At 42.1% G+C, this 18,149-nt stretch overlaps 1 protein-coding gene across 2 annotated transcripts in view; it reads left to right on the forward strand.

Annotated features, from left to right (window-relative positions):
* Positions 1-18,149, forward strand: part of URI1 (URI1 prefoldin like chaperone) — a 427,315-nt gene that overhangs the window by 235,324 nt on the left and 173,842 nt on the right. For both annotated transcript variants that reach the window (XM_069216759.1, XM_069216758.1), the window contains 2 exons: positions 15,294-15,385; positions 15,593-15,653. In XM_069216759.1, coding sequence (XP_069072860.1) covers positions 15,294-15,385; positions 15,593-15,653 — 153 coding nt within the window. The remainder of the gene's footprint in view (positions 1-15,293; positions 15,386-15,592; positions 15,654-18,149) is intronic.

Below are 18,149 nucleotides of genomic sequence, written 5' to 3' on the forward strand. Positions count from 1 at the left end.
GTGTTGAGAAGCAGTGGTTATTTGCACATCTCTGAATTCCGGGGTACCCATACTAGCATGTGAATTACAGGGCATTTCTCAAATAGATGTCTTTTTTACACACAGTCTTACATTTGGAAAGAAAAAATGTAGAGAAAGTCAAGGGGCAATAACACTTTTTTGCTATTCTGTTTTCCCCAAAGTTTCCCGCTAAAAATGGTACCTCACTTGCATGGGTAGGCCTAATGCTCGCGACAGGAAACACAAAATGGACACATCACATTTTTACTTTGAAATCTGACATGTTCTTTGCAAAGTGCCTAGCTGTAGAATTTGGCCTCTAGCTCAGCCGGCACCTAGGGAAACCTAGCAAACCTGTGCAGTTTTGAAAATTAGACACCTAGGGGAATCCAAGATAGGGTGACTTGAGGGGCTCTGATCAGGTTCTGTTACCCAGAATCCTTTGCAAACCTCAAAATGTGGCCCAAAAAAACACTTTTTCCTCTCATTTCGGTGACAGAAACTTCTGGAATCTGAGAGGAGCCACAAATTTCCTTCCACCCAGCGTTCCCCCAAGTCTCCCGATTAAAAATGGTATCTCACTTGTAGGGTAGGCCTAGCACCTGGGACACAAAATGCCCCAAAACACAACGTGGACACATCACATTTTCCCAAAGAGAACAGAGCTGTTTTTTGCAAAGTGCCCAGCTGTGGATTTTGGCCACTAGCTCAGCTGGCACCTGGAGAAACCTAGCAAACCTGCGCAGTTTTGAAAAGTAGACACCTAGGGGAATCAAAATGGGGTGATTTATGGGGCTCTGACCAGGTTCTGTTACCAAGAATCCTTTGCAAACCTCAAAACTTGGCCCAAAAACACATTTTCCTCTCATTTCGGTGACTGAAAGTTCTGAAATCTGAGAGGAGCCACAAATTTCCTTCACCCGGCGTTCCCCCCCCAGTCTCCCGATTAAAAATGATACCTCACTTTTGGGGGTAGGCTTACTGCCCGCGAAAGGAAATGCCCCAAAACACTGTCTGCACACATCAAAATTATCAAATACAAAACTGCCTGGGGGGGCACCTGTGTTTTTGGTCCTGGGCTCAGCAGCCATCTAGGGAAACCTACCAAACCCAGACATTTCTGAAAAATAGACACCCGAGGGAGTCCAGGGGAGGTGTGACTTGCGTGGATCCCCCTATGTTTTCTTAACCAGAATCCTCAACAAACCTCAAATTTATCTAAAAATAAAAATAAAAAAATCACATTTTTCCCACATTTCTGTGTGGGATCACTGCACTGGGAGAAATTTCACATCCCCCAACGCTCCCCTCAGTCTTCCGGTAAAAATGCTACTTAGTTTGTGTAGGTGGGCCAAGTGCTTGTGACAGGGAAGACCCAAAAACATGTCGAAATTGAGGGGGAACCAAAGCGGGTCCAAAAGGGCAGTTTGAAAAAAAAAAAAAACATTTTTAGGCTGACAAGTGCAGCAGAATGTTTATCAGTATAGATGAGACAATGCTGGGTGGTTGGAACTTTGTGGATTCCTGCAGATTCCGAAAGGTTCCATCACAAAAATGTGGGGAAAAATGTGTGATTTCCAGCAAAGTTGGAGGTTTGCAGGGCATTGTGGGTAAGAAAATGGTGCGGGGTGCATGTGAAACACATCACACTGGAATCACCCAGATGTTTAGTTTTCAGATGTGTCTAGGTCTTGTGGATTTTTCTACATGGCAGCGTCCCAAAATCCATAAAGTGCAGCCCTCACCATTCCAAGTGGGACGATATTGAGAATTAGCCAAGCTCTCATGGCCCAAATGTAAAACCAAAACCCAAAATAATCAAATGTCCTTTTGCTTGCTGTGGGATAAGATGTTTTAGTGTGCGGGGAGAGCTGAAAGACTGTTAGCCCCTTCAGTTGGGGTGGGGGCCTAACCAGGCCCATTACTGGTTGGTAGCCACCACCCCACTATTTCGTTTTTTTGAATTCCCTGGCATCTAGTAGACTTTCTGCCCCCCTGGGGTGTGATTCAGGGGTAATTGCCCCATCTGCCCACTGGTGGGCAGAACAACTTTGGCCCCATTTATTTGGGGTGGTGGTATGGCCATACCCCCACCCTCTTATTTTGGAAAAAAAAAATCCCTGGTCTCTGGTGGGCTTTCTGTCCCTCCTTGGCGGCAGATGAGCCTTCCGAAAAGAGGACAATCTGCACCAAGGGGGGCAATATGGCCAACAGTAATGTGCCCTCCATAGGGAGCGACCCTTACCCAAGGGACTGCCCCCCCCTAAAGAAAACACACACACCAATCCCTGGTGCCTAAGTAGTTTCTGCCTAACAAAGCTCGGCAGATCTGCCCCCAAGGGGGGGGCAGAAATGGTCTAAATACAATTTGCGCCCCAGGGGAGCGACCCTTGCCTAAGGGGTCGCTCCTCACCTTTAAAAAAACAAACAAAAAAAAAAATAGTGATCCCTGGCGCCTAGAAGTTTTAGATCGGCCTAATAACAATAGGCCAATTTGCCCCCGGGGGAGGGCAGAAAAGGCCTTGAAAAAAATTGCCCCTCTGGGGAGCGACCCTTGTTGGGGTGGGGTCGCTCCCCTTATGCCAATTTCCTTTTTGGATAAAATGCCTGGTGTCTAGTGGGCATTTCAGAAGCCGGATCGATTCACGATCCGACTTCTGAAATGCTGTGAGAGACTTCAGAGGGAAGGAAATTCCTTTACTTTGAAGCCTCTCAGGCCCCCGTAGTGGCCTCTGATGTCAGCATGTGAATGCGTGCTGATGTCCTCAGACGTGACTGGGGGGATCGGGGTGGAAGGGGAAGGGCTTTCCCTTCCATCCTTTCCTTTGGGTGGGGTGGGGGGGGCGTGGAAGGGAAGCCCACAGAGCTCCATGCCGAGGACATAATGGTTACGTTCTCGGCACAGGAGCACTGTGCCGGTGGACGTAACAATTACGTCCCCGGCACAGAAGGGGTTAATCAAACTCTATGGATCGTTGATGTCATTTTATAAACAGTTATGTGCCTGATCAATCTAGGATGAATGTTTTTTTTTTCTCCAAGAGAGCTACAGTTTTGCTTCCATTTTGTGCCTGCACAGTTTCTTTCCTTTCTACATACCAATTATCTAGTTTTGATTTGTCTCTTCTCTTTGGAGACTACCATCCATATCACTGCCTCATAGAAAGGGACCAAACGCTCTTCAGTTCAGAGAACAAAAAACTAAAACCAAGCCTTAACAAAGCCAGTAGGTCTCACCTTTATAATGCATGTGTCTGTGTGCGCCTGAATAGTGTTGTTTTAAAAAAGTAGAAAAAACAAAACAAAATATTGGAGGCAAGGCGAACATATATCTTCTGGTATTTCAAAACTTTACATTAAATTGCATGTTTTCAATGCTTATCAATGGCAAGGGGTCGTTTTTCAAATACTTTTTTCTCCAAAAACTCTGAACAGAGGTTAAGTAAAATAAGGAAGTGTAAAAGGGAAACGATTGCCAAGGTATAGTTTACTTTTCACAGGGTTCAAGCATTTGATCCTCTATAGTTGTCCAGGGATAGATCGGGTGTAAGGGCCTCCATGAGCTGTGCCATGCTACGTATTCCTTTTGCTTTATACTCCAGCTTTGTGAGTGCAGCAGATTGCCCTTACCCCACTGAAATAAAAGCCTTTGTGTGCCAGAGCTTGTGCTTTCATGCATTGTGAGATGCAAGATCTAAAACAAAAACAATCTTTAAAGTTTGCACTTCCGCCATACCTCAGCAAAAACATTGGTGGTGCTGTGCTTTTACTTACAAGTTGGCATGGGTAGAGAACAATATACTACAAGGGGAAGCAGCACACAAGCAGGAGAGCTTGAAAACCTGCACTCTTATGTAGTGCTGTTTGAAAAAGACAAACGAAACGTCGGCAGTGGGATGGGTACAAGGTTAGCTAATCTAAAGGATTGTTAAGAGAACATGCTCCACAGAAGGGACAAACATTAGAAGAGAAAGGCAAGCCATTGAATAAGAAACAAGCAAATAAGTGACAACGCCATCCAATGGTAAGCAGTGGGTGTGCTGGGAGCCCATACAAAAACAAAGTATTGTTTTCCAAAATGAAGAATATCTAAGTTACACTAAAGCACCTCCAAAATCTTAAGATTTAATGACTCTCCAAAAGTAAGTGCATACATTTGGGTTAAAAGTACCACTTTCAGCCTGAGCCTTCACAATTGTGTATTTTGCCTTTTGGATACTGTGTCTCTGCATCTTGTTTGTTGATGAGTACATGCTCCCCCATCTTAATTCTGACTTTTCTACTGAATTTTTTATTTATGTTTTTTAAAACTGCTTTATAGTTTCTCACAGGTTTTCACTGTAATTTGAGGCTTTTCTTTGAACTTGCTACATATGGACTGCTGGTTTTACTATTCATTATGTGTAGATAATTTTGAGTATCCTGATTCTATTAATGAACTTGAGCTATTTTAGGCAACAATCAACCTCGACTTTCTTTTATTTCTGCATGTAATGGGTCTAGCTTGCTTTACTGAGTCTTGTACCATCTTAGGTGATTTGCTCTAAACAAGGCACCTGCTTCATTACCTCCCTTAAATGAGTGATGAAGAAAGCTATTTGTTCCTGAAAAATGTAGCCATTAATTCACCATTGTCTGGCTCGCAGCTAAACCTGTTTTTGCGTGGTTTATGTATACATATTAAGTGTCCAGACCAAAAGAAATGCCTAATGTGGTTATTTCCATGGCCACTTCTGTGAAGTGAGTTGAGACAATGCCATTCTACTTTGACCACAGGTGATATGAAACCTATTATACTATGGGCATCCTCTGTTTTGAAGACTGTTAATAACAGTACCTCGACTTTTTAAACAGGAATAACTTTGAGAAATACCTATAGATCACAACCACATCTGGCTCAGGCTACCAGCAGTTGCAGCAAAGTGAGGAAATTAAGTTGATCTTTTGCCTCCAATGTTGTCTTCCATAGGAGTGCCCTGTAGAATGCTGAGAAACTGGTGAGCAGCCAGTTGAAAAGGAGACAGTATGGTCATACGGAGGACTCTGTCAAAAGATGACATTTACTAGTTGTCAATTTCCATGGTTGAAACAATCAAGGATCTTACCCGGATTATCTTGACACAGTCACTCATTGCCTCTCCCTTAGATGCGGGCCATTATCATTGTAAAGGTGCTGCCTATTGGTGGATACTCTTCTAAATTGTAGCCTTAAAGAGGTTCTGTTGCCAGACAGAACTGTACCTTGTAGCAGAGATATGTGATCTGTGCAGGAAGTGCAGCCATTTTTCCTCATCTTTAGAAGTGCTTTTTGGCAAGGCTATCGAGAGAAAATTACAAAATAACACGCTTTTCTGCACAGTTATAGTACCCATATTGGAATGGTTGGCATCCTCCTCCCTAGTTCCTTACAGGAGCTAATTGGAGTCCTGCATGTCGCAATAATAGATTTTTAGGGGGGGGGGGGTGTTGTGCTCCTAGGCCATAAAATATGTATTTCTGCATTTAATTGGTATTGACTCATTACATTTTAATACTAATGCAGACAGTTCTTTCAGCACTTTCAAATCACTTGGTGGAAGGCAAGAATGAACCATCAGATGTAAGGGGTGAATAGCCTAGCTGATGGAAAAGGATGATTATTGTGAAAGGTATAAATTAACATAAGGGTCTGAGGTAAAATCCTTACAAAAGTGATGAGACCAGCAGTAATGGAAGTGAAGGGTAGAGGATGCAGACCACGAGGAGTGTGAGAAAATCTTCTTAATCTTATTTGAAAAAGTATGACCACAAGGAGCAACACAGAATGAGCGAGCTGGTGATGGTAGAAGGCCGCTTGATGTTTGAAAATATGGGGGGGAATATTGCATAAGTAGTAGATAATGCCCACTATGGGAAAGTCGGACAATGGCCACAGAGAAGTTACCAGAAGATGCTCACCATGTTTGGAGTTTGAAGCTAAATAGACCTGATTCAAGACATTCAGTGTGGTATCTTCAAGGGAGATAATAAATACACCTTTAAATTATTGTGTACCTTGACAATGAACTTTGTGTCATTTATATATAATTTGCTTGACAGTGATGTTAGACATTTTGTTTATTAAACAGAACTTTGATCAGAATGACTTTCCCTTGGACTGTGGTTCAGTCAATCAGTCAGTAAATTTGTAGAGCGCTTCTTGTCACCCATGAAGGTATCCAGGTGCCAGTAGGGTCCAGTTGTTTAGCCAAACAGCCCGGTCTTCAGTGGCTTTCGGAGCTCTGGAAGAGATGGGGAGGTTCAGAGATGAAAGGGGGTAGTTTGTTCCATGTCTTTGCTGCTAGGTAGGAGAAAGTGACCTCCTCATCTGCTACATCAGATGTGGAGGTGAGGATTAGAAAAAGGGAAGCAGACTGGAGGTGTCTGGTGGGCTGAAGGAAGTTTAGGCAGTGGTTCAAGTATGCAGGTCTGCAGTTCTGCAGGGCTTGTGTGCGTGGGCCAGGAGCTTGAACTGGCATTTTTTTCCATACAGGGAGCTGTTGGAGTTCGCTGAGGTGGGGGGGAGGGGTGTGCTATGGGTTCATCTAGGGAGATCCAGGATGAGTTTGGCTGTGACGTACTGAATGGTCTGTAGTCATCATAGGAAGTGAGCGGCAATCCCTGTGTAGAGAGCATTGCTGTAGTCCAGTCGGCTGGAGATGGAAAGATTAGTTAGCTAAAGGATATTGCCTGGGGAAGTCACTTTAGGATAGGTAAAGGGTGAGTATTTAATCAACCTAGGCATAGGATGTAGGCATCTTACTGCATCAGTACTTTGTAATTATTCTAAATCCTTTGAGAGTGAAACAGTTACAATGGTGGAAGATTTAACATTTCACATTGTGAATCCTACATATTACAGCAAGTTTTTATATTTTGCTTTTCCCAGTGAGACAGTTCTTGCAATTTTACATTGCCTTTGTTGGCCCAGGTCCCCTTGTCAAGTGACATGCAATTTGTTCAGCTCTTCAAGACGTTTTTTTGCTTCAACGTACGCTCAGCTTACAGTAAACTGTATGTAGCTTTCCTTCAGGAGTCAACATTACCAATTTAAAAACTAGCTCATCACTCCACTTTTGTCTGCTTCGTTGTAGGCATACTTTGTTGTCTTTCTGAAGAGTTCTTTTCGCAGACAAAACAGTTTAATATATGTTAAGAGACCCTTGGCACTTCCTGTGGCAGAAATGGGTCTGCAGTTTTGGGTCTCTTAAAGGATGGCCTCCAGGAGTCAAACTCCAACTCAAGAGTGCCTAGGTAATATGATTTTGAGAGTGTGAGTTATGCTCAAGTTGATGCAGGCTTTGGGTGGGTGGGGGAGATGAGGTGGGTGTTGTGATCGTCCCAGCTAACCTATGTGTGTTACTTATTCACAGTTGTGCCTTTGGGGTACCTGCATTGGGAGTTTAGGTCTTACAGCTCTGCACCTAACCTTAGTCATCAATGGGTGGTTTTTAGGACGGATACGACCTCTACATTGTAATAGACGTGCACCCCTGCCATGAGTGCCCAACTGTACTGGATCCCTAATGCTGATTTGAGCCAAATCCCTGAGTGGCTTCCTGCAAGAGGGAGGTGGCACCCTTCACTATAGCAGAATACTATTGTTCTTGAGCCTGCAAGTCATTCACACTACTCCCCAGGAGGGCAGAAGGCTTTCTGGTGGCCAGCAATTATGCAATGCCACTGGACAACTAGGCTACAGAGTGCCAACTTCCTAAAGGTTGCTTCTCTGTAGGTGACATTTAATTTTACATGGGAATTAAGCCAGGTTAAATGGGTTGAGAGAGCGCACAATATTGAAAATGTGCTATTGCAGCTGCAGAAATAAAAAGAAACTAACTTACAGATCTGTTACTTTGAGCGTTTTCATTTCCGTTGTCTGTGTTGACAGTGTAAGATGACCATCATCAGAAAATGGAAAGGGACATTGTCAGGGTTCAGTGATTTGTGCACATCTGCGGGGTGCTTTACACTTAAGCTGCCTCCACAAATTTGCAAGCCATAGGCATGCTGTGCATGCTCAAACCACAGCAGCCTGTATGAAGATATGAAACTGCTTTGGCAATGGCACTTCATCCTAGCCACTCAGTCAGAAGCCAGGTTAGAGAAGGGAGTGAAGCATTGCACCCCAGCACGATGCTGACTGTTGGAGAGACTTTCAACATGCCTGCTTTCAGTAAAATAAGTGTGGAATGCCCGACTGGGTCCTGGAGGTAATATCTATGAAATTCACCAGTCCAGGTAATTAGAACAAATGTCGGTTGACTGTCACACAGTAAAGTTCCTGCTCACCACAATAGACTGGGCCTAATTTCTTTTATAAAAAATAAAAAAAAAATCTCAGTTGGAGAAACCCGTAATCCATTTATTGGTTGTAGGGCTTGTATACTTTGCCCAAGGCCGGTGCTTTGGCCCCACCAACTTCAAAGTTCACTAACAGCTCATACTAGGATACCATGGTGTCCCCAAACTTCCAAAGGGGGCTTTGTGCTCCGTTGTGAGGAGGGGAGGATTACTGATGGGAAAAGGACTGATGGATATTACTCAGGAGGGTGGGGAAGGTAAGGAAGGTCCTTGAAAGGGTTGAAAACGTTCAGGGGCACAGTGTTTTTTTTTTTTTTTTTTTTTTTTCAGCTGACTGTGGGTGAGTTAGAGCCCTCTTGTTGGATATATCTCTGGAATCTCCTCGATAAACTCAATGCATAGTAGTAATAAGGGTGTCCATGGCATTTTCATTTGAAAGGTTTACACTATAATTTGACATTTCAGGCTCACTCTGAATCCAATTTCTCATGAGGTAGCTGGGTGGGGGGCAGAAGTATGTGAGCATTGTCCGAAATAGGGAGCTACAGGAGATGTTTTTCCCCCCACAAAGAAGCCAGTCAGGTATCCTCGTGGGTGTCTCCCTGTGGTACTGTTAGGTTGTTGTGGAACGTAGAATGTAGGCTCTAGGTAGGGAGTGAATGTGGAATGTGAACGGGTGGCAGTTAGAATAACTGGAACGGGTGAAGAGAGAGGACGGCGCCGCTCCTATGTGCATATAAGATAATTAATGTACCAGAAGATCTTACCGTGTACAGCGGATTATTTTAACATTGGCGACGAGCGGGAGCAGGACAAAACGAGAGTGCAGCACGGAGCTATGTCAACGAGAGTGCCAGCACGGAGCGGTGTCACCACTCTTGGGACGCATCGATGCTGGTGAGAAGCATCGTAGCCGGTGAGGTACTGTGGATGTGGGAGGCAGCCATCGTGTTGTCCAAGGGCTTCATTATCCATGTTGCATCGCGGTTGTAACATCGCGATTACTTCGTTTTAAACGCCCATAACCTACATTGTAGCAACACATTTTTTTGCGTGTCTTTGTTCCCTTGGCAACGAGGCCCAGCGTCAATGTGCGCGTGGTGGCGGCCATTTTCATAGCATCCACAGTACTCCTTTCATACGTTTGCAACTTTCATTGAGTCTACGTTGTCTTGGGAACAGTCCGGTGCGTTTCTGTGCACATTGCGGTGGCCATCTTGAAGGAGTCATAATTAGATGAATGCCTATTGATTGTTAGCGGATTTCGGTGATTTGCACACCTTATGAATACATGGAATCTATGAACATTTGTAATGCAGTAAAAAACTAATTTTGGTAATTAATGCACCTCAAGAACAAGTAATTCATATTGTATAACGTTTACATTTTTGTTCTGTACATAATGCAGTGGCCATTTTGAAGGAGTCGCAATTAAATGAATGCCTATTGATTATTAGTGGATTTCAGTGATTCACACACCTTATACGTAGGATCTACGACCATTTGTTAAAAAAAGCGAATTTCAGTGATTCGTACACCACAGGAACAAGTAGATTCACACTGTATAACTTTTACATTGTTGTATAATACTGTTTTTGGCTTATTGCTATTCATCCTACATTCAGGTTATTGCTATGTCGAACATTCAGCCACCACCATTTTTCTTATCACGGCCAGGTGAGCCTCCTATACAATGGGAGTTAAGGTTTGACTTATTTGAGGTTTATGTGGAGGTTTTGGAAGGTCAAAAATATTCACCTGAAACATATTTATCCCTATTGAAGCACAGGTTAGGTGCAATTGGACTAAGAGTTCAAGAACTTACCTCAGATTGTTAACGCTGGTGATGTGGATGTTTACCAACTTGCTAAGAAGCAACTTTAGGAACGTTATGGCAGGAAAATTAATGTGGTGTTAGAGCGTTACGAATTTTATTCGAGGACACAGCATGACGACAAATCCATACACCAATTTGTTGCAGCTCTTAGAGGGTTGGCGGTTACTTGCCAATTTAAACAAATATCGTATGACCAGGTTTTAAGGGATCAAATATTGATGAAAACAAAATCATGTAAGATACAGGAGAAATTGTGGTCATGTAGTAGTGATTTGACGTTGAAGAGTGCAAATCAGGTTGCGGGAACTATTGAGGTGTCTGAGAAGTGTATTCAAACTGTGAGGAAAAACGTTACTGATTCCAAACTTGGAGCATTTTGTGTTAGTTCTGTGACAAAGGAATCTAAAGGATGTGGAAAAAAAACAGAATGGAAGAAAGGTGATACAAAACTTAGTTATAGGTGTGGAGCTGGGGATCATTTAGCCAATTTTAAGAAATGCCCGGCACTAAGTATGATGTGCAATATATGTAAAATAAATAAAAATAAATTGCCACTTGAGTAAAGTATGTAAGAGTGGTATGAAAAGCATAAGTTATGTTTCTGGGCATGATGTAACTGAGGGGGATAGAGTCTAAGATATAGTTTTGAGTGTTACAGGGCAAGGATGGCATTGTGGGTAGGTCATCGGGGTTACCAACTTGCAAGCTACTTATGGATAGAGTTGAGGTTACTGCTATGGTTGACTCGTATGCCTGGCTCACTTTATGTGTGTGGAAATGTTTAATAAATTATGGCCAAGTAGAGAGTTAATTCAAACAGATCTGAATCCGGGAAATTAATATGTACACCAGTATACCCCACTAGGGGAATTCTGTGGTCTGTATAAGTTTGGAAGTAGGTAGTGTGAGAGCAAGTTGTACATAGCTGAGAGGGGTCAGTTAATTCTGGGATCGCCGCATATTAAATTGGGTATGCAGATTGACTCTAGGAACATTTCTCCAGTTTGTGGTATTCGAGCATGATTTTCTTGATGGACTGAAGTATGATGAGTTGGACAAAAGTTTTCCTATGGTGTTTTCTAAATCATTAGGTAAACTTGAAGAATTAAAACACAAAATCATATTGCGAGAAAATGCAAGTTATGTAAGACATGAAATGCGGAATGTACCTGTGAATTATAGATCTGTGAGAAAAACATAATTGAACCAATCAAGAGTTAGGATTGGATTTCCCTGGTGGTAATATCTCTAAAGGGGATGGGGATCTCAGGTTGTGTGTTGATTTGAGTTCCTTGAATCAGGCGATTTGGATTGATACATTTCCGTTACCGAATTTACAAGAATTAGTGTAATCCATATGCCAAGCCTCACTTTTCCACCATGGATTTATCTAGCGCTTACCATCAGATTGAATTGGATGATAGCTCCAAACATTATACTGCATTCATAACAACAGAAGTTGCATTTCAATACAGAAGAATTACCTTTTGGCCTTGCTAGTGCCGCTGTTGTTTTCCAAAGAGAAATTTATAGAATTGTCAGTGGTGTGACAAATTTGTCCTAAGATAAGCCATGTAAAGGCTATTGTTGATGCTCCTGTGCCGAGTTGTATTGAACAATTGATGTCATTCCTAGGTCCTACTGAATTTTATTTGCGCTTTATAGAGAACTATGCAACCAAAATGGAGAATTTGAGAAAACTTTTAAATAAAAACGTTCTCTTTGTATCGAGCAAGGATCAGTCTGAATGTTTTGAATGTATTAAACGTGAGATAATACAAGCTCCATGTTTAAAACCGTTTGACAGTAATACGTACTGTATAATTGCAGTTGATGCGAACAACTATGGATTTGGTACTGTCTTGTCACAAAAGAAATGTCATGAGAAATGGATTGTAGTGTATGCTTTGCAGACGCTATCGCAATCTGAAACCAATTATTCTTTGATCGAGAAGGAATTGTTAGCAGCGTCTTGGGCTGTGCAAAGGTTTCAAATGTATGTATGGGGAAGGAAGTTCAAGTTAAAGACCATAAACCATTGGTTAATATTTTGCATCCTGGTGGTGGAATTTATCACCAAGACTTGCAAGACTCTCTTCTAAGTTGCAAATGTATTTCTTCGAAGTGGAATATATACCTGGGATGAGCAATATCATAGCATATGGCCTTTCCCGATTACCAATTGAAGATGGGAGTGTTGACGCAGAGTACGATGTGGCATTTACGTATGAGGATGTGTGGTCAAGACTGAAATTGCATGAGAAATCAGAACAAGAAATTTTAACTGAACAAGAATGGGATCAAAAGATGATGAAAGATAATGATATGCAAATGGTGAAGGGATACATACTTAACGGCTAGCCTAGAGAATGTGTGTTAAGAGGTGAAAGTGCTATTTTATGGAAATTAAAGGATGAACTTAGAACTACCTCACCACATAAACTAAGGGGTGACAGAATAATTCCTCTGAAGGGGATGTGTGATGATATTGTAAGGATGAGTTATATTGATCATAGTGGTATGTCTAGGAATAAGAGGAAAGTGAAGGAACATTTCTGATGGCCTGGGGTTGATGTGATGATTGACAGATTTGTGAGGAATTGCTCAATTTGTGCTCCGAGTGATGAAAGTGTGAAAACGTATGGCGCCATTGATACCGGTTGAGTTACCTGATAGGCCTTGGAGGAAGCGAGCAATCTATTTTATGGGACCATTTTCTCCTTTGCCGGTGAAGGAAGCATATTGATTGATTATTTTTCTAAGTGGCCTGAAGTGGAATTTGTGAGCAAAATATCCACGGAGACAGTAATAGAATTTTTGGAAAATATATTTTCCAGGGAGGGGGTACCAGAAGTTCTTGTATCGGACAAAGGTGTACAATTCACCTCTACAAAAATGTCAGAATTCTTAAATAAGAATGGTATCAACATTCGAAGGTCGCTTTAAATAATCCGTCTTCGAATGGTCAAGTCGAAAGGGTCAATAGAGTTGTTAAAGAAACGATACAATTAGCTTTTAAATCTGGTATTCCGTGGAGACGGTCCTTAAGGAATATGCTTTTATTGTATAGAGTGACTCCCCATTCTGTGACAGGGAAGATGCCTATTGAATTGTTAAGAGGAAGGAAACCGTCTACTAGTTTGGTTCCATGGTGGTTGATGGAGAAAAATCACGTGAAATTTGGAGTCTAATGTGATAAGGAAATGAGGAGTAAGGTACAGGATTATCAATTGCATATTAAATGGTACCACAATGTCAAATCTAGTAGGTGTGGATTGAAGGTGGGGCAAAGTGTCTGTGTTACAATACCTGGAGTTGTTGATCAGGGGAAACCACGATGGTCTGAACCAAGGAAAGTCGTTAAAGTTTTGAGAAATGGAGTAAAATTGGATGATAGTAGAGTTTGGAATTTAAGGCGTTTGTCAATCTATATAGGTCTGGAGTGGCGAGTAAGGAAGATAGTGTTCAGAGGAGTGTAATGGGTACTTATTGGAGAGTGCCCTTGATGCAGTAGATGAGTGAATTAATGGGGAGAGTTATGTAAGTGCGAATAGCGTGTTACGACGTAGTGTGAGAGAGAGGAAGACTCCTGCTTATTTGAAAGACTCTGTAACACACTAATGGAATGATTTCTATGTTTAGTATGTTGTTAAGAGGTCATTGTATATTAAACATTGTATTCAAATTGTTGGGGGGAAGATGTGTGGTATTGTTAGGTTGTTCTGGGACATAGAATGTAGGGGCTTGGTAGGGAGCGAATGTGGACGGCCAGCGGTTAGAATAACGGGCGAAGAAAGTGGACGGCGTCGCTCTTATGTGCATATGGGATAATAAATATACTCTGGCAAATGTTTCCCCTTTCCACCTTGTCCTGAGCCAATATGCTTGAGTAGCTTCATAGCGTGCACACCCTCATTTGTCTTTGTTCCTAGTATTCGTTGGTGCCTTCTAGATGGGTCTGTCCCCTGTCGTTTTATGATACAGAAGACTTCTTGGTTTTCAGTTGTATCAAACAGGTTGCTTCAACATTTTTCTCAGTGGCTTCTCTTTCCACTACCACAGTTGTCTTGGGGCAGGCAGTATTGTTCCAGTGGGTGCCTTATATTAATAAATTAGTCAACTTGGTGAACAAGCAACAGTTTCTCTCTAAGGAACAGCAGCTTCAGTGCCCACATCTGGGAAATTTTGTGTGCTCTGTGCTGCGCCTATTTCATCCATGATTCAACCATCTTCTCCATTAATTTAGATCTTCTTTGAGAACTGTTGCAGTGCCTGGCTCTCTTATCCTCTTTGGTTGGCACTTCAGCGTTTCCGTAATGTACTACCACCACACCTTCCCATCTTTTCCCTGCTCTGTCTTGCAGCTTTATATTTCTTCTTCTTGGTTGTCTCTCACCTCTGGTTGATTCACTGTTGGCCTAGGCACGCAACGTTTGAATGACCTCAGTGATTCACATGGCATCTCATATGTGGCCCACTCAGTTGCAGGGCAGCAGTTAGTATTTCTCCAGTCAGTTCTATGGGACTCTGTAGTCCATTCTGTACCTGCACTTAAGTTGCAGCCTGCTTGCTTTTCTCTGCTCTGCATTTGCCCCCAGCGCTATGGTCCGACCATCACACCTTTTTTATTTTTAGTAGGAGGACATCAAAAATGCCTATTTATGAAAAAGACTAACTGTAATCAAGGACTAACTACAGTTTATCGAAAGATTATTTATAGATACCAAAGTAAATTCAATGAAGAAATCCTCTCAAGCGCTGCATGCTGGATTCATTTATTTCTTGCCCATCTGGACTCAAATTATCTATGCAAACTGCAGTGAAAAATGTTCAATAACACAAAGAAGGTTTTTGACCTGAAGGCATTGGGGTACATCTGGAAGAATATTTCATGCCCTACATTGAGAACTGTGTGTTTTGGTTGCTGTCAGTAGTCTCTCCTACGTTGTAAACACAAGACATAGTTTTTGAAGTAGTGAAGTGTATATGAAAAGCAAAGTTCTGCAGTGATTGTGGGGTCACTTTTATTGTTTAGTCGGATGTTATCAGCCGTTACAGTCACGGTGACAGTTGAACTGCGAAACCAGTTGCATGTGTCATGGTTTGCATAGTAACTGTTCATTTGTTATTTCAGATGTGAGGAAAACCCTGGATGATTTACAAGTAGTTATAAAGAACTTTGAATCTCGAGTTGAATTCACAGAAGACTTGCAGAAGATGAGCGATGTAAGCATCCCATTTTCTCCATAGTAGATAAAACTATGTGAATTTTCCAGTAACTACATATGTGCTTAGCATATACTACAATGTTGCTAGACAACTTTATAGTGTTGGAAATCATTCAGATTATGGAAAGTGGTTGACTAATATAATTGTAATGCATTATTGGGTGATAGTGCTGCTTAAACAACAATTGTTTTGCCCCCTATGTAGGAATCCAGTGACTATGTTGACATCAGAGAGGTAACAGGAACTCAAACTATTGAAACTAAAGGTATTTAAAATTATTACTATGAATGTGTTGATGTACTTGCATGCTCTGCGCATTTTTCACTTTGGTCTATTTTGAGGACAATTAAATTTCCCCTATTTGTGTGAACAGTTTTTACAGCGCTGTTTGACCCTACGCAGAGTACAGCTTTGTCATTGGTACAGCCAGAATATAAATAATTTGTTACAGGTAAGTAACATTTTCCCACTTTTTGATCACATCATGTGGGGAAATGAACATTTTGGAGGGTTTAGCAGCGAATAAGGTTCAGTCTCATATTAAATTAGATTACTGGTAGCTTAGAAACAAGGTTTTGTTTCTATATGATTATAACTGCTTTTGAGAACGCTATAGATGTGTTAATAATAAGTTAAACATGCCCACATACGAGGCGGGGGAGGGGTGTGTGCGCACGCATTAAATAGGATTGTGATCAAGGCTAAAAAAAATCTGCTAATTAGTTGGTTTTTTTTGGGGGGGAGGAAGAAACATTACAGAACATGCTTCTGATTTTGGTTTACCTGAAGCAAACTCTGATAGACCTCCAATTGAGTGGTTGTTTGCGGTCTTTATGCATGAGCTGTATATGTGGTAACCAGAATCATAGACCTTTATATTTATTAAGGTATTTCCTCGCTTAGTTTAATTTTATTTTGGGATATTATGCCATCTTCTTATATTCATGTTCTTGAAGTTGCCATAATCATTTTGAAATATCTAATAGTTGGTGTGGAGGATAGGTTATTTGGTTACATTGATCTATCTTTTTGGCATTTAGGCCCTCATTACAACCCTGGCGGTCAGTGTAGAAGTGGCGGTAATACCGCCAACAGGCCGGCGGAAAACAAATGGAATTACAAGCATGGCGGTTACCGCCATGCAAAACCGCCACTTCTACACTGTGACTGCCAGGGTGGTAACGACCGCCGGGCTGGAGACCAAAGTCTGTCACTAGGGCGTCGGCGGTATCAGGACCCCGCATACCGCCATGGATTTCGTGGGGTTTTATACCACCACGAAATCCATGGGCGTAGGCACTATCCGTGCCAGGGAATTCGTTCCCTGGCACTGATAGGGGTCTCGCCCTCCCCAGAGTCCTCCCCCAAAACCCACGACCCCCCTACCACACCCTAAAGGTGGCAGCGCCACCTCCCCACCCTCGCCCCCCCAAAAACATCTGTGGCTGAGAACCCTGGCTTGAGCCCTTTTGAAAAGGGAAAATGAAACCTGTAATAGGTGGAAAACACAAAGGGCCAGATGTAGCAAAGGGTTTTTCCCATTCTGTGTCAATGGGAAAATGTGTTTGTACAATGGCCCAAAGTTCTATTCCGCTAATGCACCTTTAATGCATCATAAGGTTGCTGGCATTCCCAGCATCCAGGTGTGCTCCACTGAGTCAGGTTGTAGTTCTGGGTTATCGGAGAAGGTCCTCAACACTGCTGGCTTTTTAAGGCTTATGTTGGAAGAAAATGTTATGTTTTTATTGTTTTGCTTCATTCAGTGGTTTAAACATCTACTTTAGGTTTTCTTAAGTGCCTAATTTTTCCTGTTTTTCTCTGAGGTTTTTCTTCTCACATTAATATCTGGAGCCACTATGCCAGCTCTCTTTGACAGATGCCCTTTGTTTGGAGAAAAGAAGTGCTGAAAGGAATAAACATGGGTGTGCTGTCTGTCTTCTCCACTCCCACTCCTTCACAAAGTCAGAAATAAGTTTAAAGACCATACGATTTTAGCTGAACTTCTAGAAACTCCCTTTTTTTCTTCCAACCAATAGACTTCACTGTTGAAGCTTATGTCCTTCTGTGCTGGAGTATGTCTTCGTATGAGCCTGTGGAGGGGCTTGAAAAAGTCCATAGCTACAATTTTTTGTTGGCTTTGATGTGTCATTGAAGGTAGGCTTAGCGATGATTAGTGGCTCGTGTTAAAGCCATAGCAGATTTTATTGAGCAGCAAAGTGAACTGAAACTTTTGCCATGCCTGTTGTCCGATGAGACATGATCATTCACTTCTTTGGAATCAAAATTCTTCTTTTTTTTCTCCTGGGAGACTGATCAGAAAAGCTAACTGGGAATCCTAGAGCTCTGCTGTAGTAGCCTGATATTGCTGTAAAGCTTGCCACTTAAGGCAGTAGCTGGTTGTGAAGACATTTTCACCCACTGCACCCAGCCTTTTTGCTTTCTGTTTTCAAAGGAAGAGGCACAATAAGAGAATCGGAAGGAGATTTCTGTCTCAAAATAACAGATCTGATCCAGGAGGCTTCTACTTCTCCTTTCTATGGTTTTGATGCATCCTCAAGTCAGGAAGGTATGCATTGTAGTCTCCAGAAGGCCTTGTATCAGAGCTACCATGGATGTAGTCTGTGGTTCATGAAGCAAAGACTCAAATTATTGAGGTTGCACAAAAAGGTGTACTTACCGCCTTGTTCAGTTTCCTTGCAGCTCTGTTGGTGACTTAAGGAGAGAGGCGTCAAACACTGGTAAAATCCTCTGACAGAGACCC

The sequence above is a fragment of the Pleurodeles waltl genome, chromosome 12 (assembly GCF_031143425.1).
Source record: "Pleurodeles waltl isolate 20211129_DDA chromosome 12, aPleWal1.hap1.20221129, whole genome shotgun sequence".
NCBI classification, from domain to species: domain Eukaryota; kingdom Metazoa; phylum Chordata; class Amphibia; order Caudata; family Salamandridae; genus Pleurodeles; species Pleurodeles waltl.